General features: G+C 40.8%; 1 protein-coding gene across 1 annotated transcript; it reads right to left on the bottom strand.

Annotated features, from left to right (window-relative positions):
* Positions 1-1,806: 1,806 nt before the first annotated feature.
* On the bottom strand, positions 1,807-3,528 carry LOC147896241 (uncharacterized). Its single transcript, XM_087382242.1, has one exon. It carries the CDS (start codon positions 3,526-3,528, stop codon positions 1,807-1,809), a length of 1,722 nt encoding a protein of 573 aa, XP_087238368.1.
* Between the last annotated feature and the right edge of the window lie 4,010 nt (positions 3,529-7,538).

Raw genomic sequence — 7,538 nt, 5'->3', positions numbered from 1 at the left:
TAGGGCTACCTTACTCTTAATGACAAGATTGAGGCTCTACTTAGCATTGATTAGGTAAGATCTTGACCCCTAAAGATTGACTATGCTTACAACAATGATCCTGTGCTCTTGGTTTTATGGGTATGACCGATGGGTATTGGGTCTCCTCTTCATCTAAATTTTTATGGAGTCCTATAGCTAAAGAAGTTTGCTTTATGTGATTGACCATATTATTTCTTCATGTGGGAATATAAAAGCATGATATGCCAGTGTGTTAAATCGAAGGGAACACAAATACTGAGTACAAGATGGTGTGATCCACTGGTGGAGACTGAAAGTGAGAGGGCGACACCATATCAGGAAGCTTCTTGTCATTAAGTATATATTTTTTTCATTGCTTTTGCTTTTGCTTCAAATATTGTTGATTCTATGAAAGTATGAACCTTTTCCATCCTCATGTCCTAGATCAATTCTTCTCTGTTATGAGTGTTCATCTTCCTGTGCAAACACTCTCTACTAGTTTATTGAGACAACAGGCAGCAAAAAGAAATAACCATAACTTTCTTAATTGAAATCGGAATATAGTGATCCACCAGTAAAAATAACTGGCGCATATGATTCAAACAAGCCAACATGGGCCGTTTTCATCAATTATAAGCATAACGCTGATTTGCGATGCATCTTTGACAACTTTTGCATATCAACTCAAAACCTAGCAATCAAGTAGTCAAAACGATTAGAAAGAACATTCTGTGAATGATCGTGTTGCCAGATTGGCAAAAAAACATATCGCTTTCTCCTCACAGTCACGCTAAAGTGTAACCAGGCTCTGATACCATGTTGAGAGGAAGAAAAAGAGGAGAGAGATGGACACAAGAGTTGTGTTGAGAGGAAGAGAAAGAGGAGAGAGACTGACACAAGAGTTGCTCCCGAGAAAGTGATTCTATTCATACATCATATGCATATATATAGTTGAGGACTAGGTTGAGTTAGGGCAAGCTATATATAGCTCTAATGATCACTTATTCCTACCCTCTTCCAATTCCCTTTGAAGGAGGAAGGAGCTTGGGGCTTGGCAAAGAAAGAGCTTAAAAGTCAAAATCTCTTTCTCCCTTCACTTTTTCCACACTAGGTATGCTAGATCCTCATGATCTTATCTTTGGTTTTTGGTTGATTTCATCTAATTTGGGTGAGGTTTTTCTATGGTTTCTTCACCAGATAGAATATAGGTTTTGTAGAGAAGGTGATGCCCAACTGCTCCTTCTCCAATGTTTTCTCCTTTTTTCTCATCATGCAAAGTAGTCTAATAATTTCTCTCCTCTTCTCTTTTCCTGCAAGAATGAAAGAAGAAATGGAGAAAAGGGGATGGGTGAGAGATGTAGAGAAGGAGAAATAGGGAGCATGCATTGCTATAGCTAATAGATGGTGTACCACAAGGATTCTTTTATAAAACAAGCATCATGACATGAAGGTATGAAACTTTTCATCAAGAAATTATTCAATTGTGACAAGATAACCATAAAAGGTAATGGAAATAACAATATGATTCAATTATGACAAGATAACCATAAAAGGTAATGGAAATAATAATATGCTTGGCACATCACAATTGGTAATTATGAAGTTAAGGAAGTTTGACTATGAATGTGCTATTTAATCTTGGCTTTCTAGCTCATTAATGTAAAAAAGTAGTAAGATTTCACAAATTAACTTACATGAAAAGAGTGTCAGTTTGGCCTAGATTGATGGTGCATGATGCTTAATGATGATGCACCACTATCACACTCTAGCCCCATATCCTAGCCCAACATTGGAAGACTTGTACATCTAGGCATGATTTGGACATATAGACGTTAGCATCATATGTACTAGCATGAGGTCAACAAAGTATTGATGTGGTGTTCCAATCCATGGCCAAATGTTAGCATTAGGTGCTCGACCATAGTGCCCACCATCACTACAACTATGATCAAAATGGAAAGGAAACGAGGAATCAAAGGCATCGATGACCTGAAGATTTCCAAGTCTCTGAAAATGGTCAAGCATGGCTACATTAAAGACCTCCATTTTATGAGGATTGGATTGCATGTAACGAGAGAATCCAGCAGGTGCAATAGCAGTACGTAAAAGTATGTCTCGAGGGGACCCATCCCCAAACACAGATTGCCAAAAAACCACTGCATTATCAATAGCATTGACAAATGAAGCTAAGGAGGGGAAATGTTGGCCATCATGCAGACCGCTATTGAAGATGAAGGCATCGGGATGAGAGGCAGAGGCATTAAAGCATTTAAGGAGGTGGTCACGATATATAGGATCAAGGAGGGAGTCAAGGCCAAGGCCATTTGCATCACGTTGATGGTGTCCGTTGAAGACAAGCGAAACATGGAGGCTTTGGTCAGTACGATGAGGATTAATAAAAATCTCATCAACCTCTCGATCAAGAGCCCAATTATTGATCGTGGCCCATTTGGGTATCGGGTACCCGAGGACGAAGATAAGGAGGTTGCGGATGAAGTCCTGCATGTTGGAGTCCCCCCAGAAGAAGAGCCATCGGTTACTGAGGCAGTCCCAAGCCTCGTGCCTGTCCCAAATACGAAAAGCACAGTGCCCTGAATAGACCCATCCATTGCTCTCGAGAAGAGCCACAACGCCACGGCACCAGGGTTCCATGCACGCTTGCGAAACGGGTAAGCAAGTGTTGAAGCGACCGTCAGGGCCGGCGAGGCAACTGCGGTTGTAGGAAGTGCGAGTCCAGCGACCAGACGAGTCGGTGCGGTTCATGTCGGTGCGTGTGCATTGTTTGAGCTGGGACGAGATGACGCCTGATACGTTGTCACCCCGTGGCTGCAAGGCTACTAACTGCAATTCGAAGCTCTTTCTGATGTTTTGAATTGCCCAGATTTCGGGATGTAGATCGAGACCATGATAGTTGGAAAAAAGCAGATATGCTGTGAAATTATACCTCCCCGGAAACGCTCCATCCACCAGAATCGACACTGTGTAGCAGCCATTGCCTTCGTCTGTGATGCGCGGTCTTGACCTCCATCGATCTCCTGCCAGCTCCAATTCATAGTAGTCCCCCCCAGCGCAACGTGCCGTCCCATTTTCTGTCATCGAGACCAGCTTGAACGTGACCAAATTGTCTGTGTAGATTGTAATCGGTCCCTTCTCGGTCTGGTTTTGGTCCTCGTATTTATCCAGACCTACAACTTCGAAGCTCGTCGTCCTCTCGTGATGGCAAGGACTCGTACCATTCAGCCTCAGTTCTTGCAGAATCTTCTCCGTGGCAGTTGGTGCCGAAGGCTGCCGATCTTCACGGGCAGACCTTGCCCATAACCCCTCTGCTTGGTCCACGGAATAAAATCTCGACGGCACTATGTAGCTTCCCAGCAAAAGCAGGCATGTACACACGGACACGAGTAGCTTCATCCTGAAATCTACAGCAATCTGGTCGGCCAAATGCAGTTTCTGCCTTCGAAGGCAGCCGCACTTCCAGTCTTGGTGAATGCACTCCAATGTCCGTCCTAAGCTGAACTCCATAGACATGACTATTTTCAGGTGGAAGTATCGGTTCAGCAAGCAAGATTACGTCAATAGCCGACCAACAGAGTTGATCCAAGGTTTAGAGATGACGCAGAAGGCCTTTGAGAGAGAGAGAGAGTTTTTGACCTACAGCAGAAGAGCCAGCTACCCAATGCGTGAACTCAGTCAGAGGATCATCGCACACAACGACAGGATGCAGAGCTACAAGCATCAAGTCCCAGCGGGTTTTACAAAATTTGGTGGTGGGGGACTATCCGCTGGACTGATGAGAGAGAGAGTGTTGAAGCGCACAGCCCAAGCCAGCGACCCAAGCAAGGACCATGAGCGGGAGGCATATTGCCGAGATGTGTTGCATTTTAAAAACGACTAATTCAGCACATGGGGAACTGGGTAAACGATCTCAATGATGCCGAGATACGATCAGTTCCCGATCTCAATGATACCAACTTTCATGACGGACGTTGAGTTTCCCTAAGCCAAGCTTTCAGCCGTAGATTACCCACGTTAATGGGTTCAGGAAATATACGATCTCAATGATGCCAACTTCGGAAAGAGAGAGACAGATCACACTACACAAGCCAATGACCCAAGCAAGGATCATGAGGGAGGAGTAATGCCACTCCAATGTGTTGAATTTTCAAAATGACTCACGAAGGATATGGGCAAACAAGGGTGATGCCCCCAACACATACACTAGGGCCCAAAGATAGCCCAAGATAATGGGTTGAGGAAAAAAAGATTTCACCACTAGGAGGTGAAATATAACTATCTCAATGATGCCAACTTCGATTTGGCTTCACAAGGGACTATGAGTTCCCCTTGGAAAAGAAACTCTTGAAAATATAAATGAATATAGATCCTCAAGTTGGGCCATTGAAATATGATGTAGTATGCATAAAAAATAGGCTCTATGGGTACACCTTCAAAATCATGTATCACACGCATCGAAAGGCATACTTTAAACCCTCTAGAACCTCTTTTCCCCTATTTTATGCATAGCTCGGGGTACTTTTCTAGTATATTATTATAAACCTTCTATATTTTTAAAATTTAAAGCTTATACATTTTTTCCCTCCTTATGCAGAAGTACGATTTCAAGAAGCAAAGCACTTTCAAAGGATAAGAATGTTCTTATTGAGCTTTCCAAAGAATAACAAAAGATTTTGGCACCCTACACATCCATTTGTATGTCATCACTCATATATACATGGGAAACCAAACCTGATGACTTTATACACCACCCATCTACTGAGTAATCATAACAAAGAACACCTATTTCATTAATTTTGGACTTTTTGTGCTGTTTTTGGACGAAGCCCAAAAATCCTTCCCAAATGAAAACTTTACTTTATGAAAATATCCTTTCCAAATCAAAATTTTACTTTCTAAAAAGTTTCTTCCCAAATCAAAAGTTCACTTTGTGGCACTGTCATATTCACATAAAAATATTGTTTTTTCAATCTATACTTTTGCACCAACATGCAAGAATTTGAAATAATCCTATATTAGAAATTCTAGCTATATCTAAGTTATTTGTTAATTTAATTATTTTTAATATTTTCCTTGACGTTTTTCCTTCCCAAATCAAAAGTTCACTTTGTGGCTCTATCATATTCACATAAAAATATTGTTTTTTCAATCTATACTTTTGCACCAACATGCAAGAATTTGAAATAATCCTATATTAGAAATTCTAGCTATATCTAAGTTATTTGTTAATTTAATTATTTTTAATATTTTTCCTTGACGTTTTTCGTTGACGTGATAAATTTATAAATCCATGGAAGGAGACTTAAATATTTCATGAAAATAACATTGTCACTCGGCAATATGCACAAAATTTAACAAAACTTTTAATAAATAGAAAGAAGACATGATGCCATAAGACCCAAGTTTTGTATTGATCCAAAGAGGGATAATAGCAATTATAGCTTTATGTATATGATTACATTGAGAGACGTTGCTCTTAGCTAGAGTCTTTATATCCAAAATGATATAGATTGAACATATGTTTATAATTTAAATTGTTGCTCTTAAAGAGCCTCAATTCGTGCCATCTGCATAATTTGACACCCCATTGTCTTATTGCTCAATGTCACGACAGTCCCTTGCCAGTTGCCATCTGCATAATTTGACCTAGGCTTGTCTTGCCAAGCCTTGCCCCTTGGGTGCATTGACTCCCCATTGTCTTATTGCTCAATGCGATAGTCCCTTGCCAGGTGCCATCTGCATTAACTCCCTGTTGTCTTGCCAAGCCTTGACCCTTGGGTGACATCCAGTGCAAAATACAGGTGCCATCTGCATTAACTCCCGCAAGTTATCTTGCCAAGCCTTGCCCCTTGGGTGCATTGACTCCCCATTGTCTTATTGCTCAATGTGATAGTCCCTTGCCAGGTGCCATCTGCATTAACTCCCTATTGTCTTGGCAAGCCTTGACCCTTGGGTGACATCCAGTGCATATTTTGACTCTCATTTGACATAGGAGGTGATGACTCTGATTATAATTGTCTTGGATTGGCTCCTTGCCTAGTACCCAAATAAAATCCTTCAATGGACTTCAATACAAAGCTTTAATCATGGACATTCTTCATTTGCGCTATCTCCTTCTACTTCCTCCATGGCGAGCATCCTTAAAAATTCGTGTATATGCAAAATAGTTTGCTATGGTATTTTTATTTTTCCTTCTACCTCATATCCCATGTGCTTCTTTGATTTCTTTGCCCTTGAATGCCAAGACACTATGATTGTCTCCGTCGAAACTTGAGAGACCGCTTCATCATTTGGGACCCACTCCTTCATTATACAATTAGTATATAATGTGTTGTTATCCATATTCTCCTTCCTGCCCTTTGGCTCATACCATACCGTTGTAAATGTTGTAGCTCTCCCTTGGTCATCTCTTTGCACATCAACTACTTTTGCAACCCAAAACTTCACATTCTCATATTCATCATCCGATGGCCGAACCACAACAAAACAATCGACCTCTATATCTACTTGTGGCATAAACTCTCTCTTCTTCGGTCCACAATATGGACGTGGGAGTAATGATACAAAATCATTTTCAAAGACTGGAGCTGGGCGCAAATCGTTATGAACATTTGGCCAAAACATATTGCATTCTTCCTTGACATCCTTTGAGCCTCGCATTCTCTCAAGGTCCTTTATTAAATTTCGTGTCTTGTTAATTACAGTGGTAGTGTGTTCTCTCCAAGTAGGCTTCGAATCAGGATATCTCCGGAGCATTTCCTCTTTGTATGTAATAAATGCTTTTAATCCATCTATTTCACAATTAGACCTCTCATTAAATTCTTGTATAGGAGCCCATGTTGGATACCTTTCCTTGCTAGGAATTGAAGTTAAGAGACTGTAAGGTTCTTCAGGTTCCCATTTTGTATCATGAGAATACTGTTGCCATTGCATTACGGGTTTTTCATCTTTAAAAAAAAAATGAAAGTAGTGTGGATTGGTATGACCTGTCAATGCATCACCACCCGTTTGTATGAAAGGTAGAATGAAGCTCTTCCAATCATACATTCTTTCGAGCCTCTCACATACTATACTTTCCTTACGACCACCAACTTGCCTGCCACATCTTCTTACCAAGTCATCTATTGTCTCCACATCCTTGCATTTAAGCTCCCTTGAGACTGTGCTAAAAACCTGATCGATATCCTCATGTGTATGCCCAACATACAAAAATCCACATTCGACCTCATTGAAGATTCGATGAGCAACTAGCATGGAGCAGAATGCAAACATGAGTACATTCTTATTTTCTCACTAGCAATTATCAGCTTGTATTCTCAAAGTCGGTGGCAGGCGACCTTTTTCTGCATGTACATTGCGAATTGCCTTCATAATAGATGTTATAACTTGATTGCTATCATGTAGATGCAAGGAATCAATCCATATATCTACAAAGAACTTAATTCCATGCACTAACACTCCACATAGATGTGTCTTTAGAAAGTGCTTTCCTTGTAATTTAGGTGGAGTGGCAACAAAACGAG

The sequence above is a fragment of the Dipteris shenzhenensis genome, chromosome 12, assembly GCF_047967505.1.
Source record: "Dipteris shenzhenensis isolate YYH24624 ecotype China chromosome 12, Dip_SZ_1.0, whole genome shotgun sequence".
Lineage (NCBI taxonomy): Eukaryota > Viridiplantae > Streptophyta > Polypodiopsida > Gleicheniales > Dipteridaceae > Dipteris > Dipteris shenzhenensis.
Note: the sequence above shows the minus strand (reverse complement) of the source record. Positions and strands in the feature narration are given on the sequence as shown.

Coding starts and splice junctions, on each gene's coding strand:
- LOC147896241 (XM_087382242.1), bottom strand. CDS start 3,528: ATGTCTATGGAGTTCAGCTTAGGACGGACATTGGAGTGCATTCACCAA.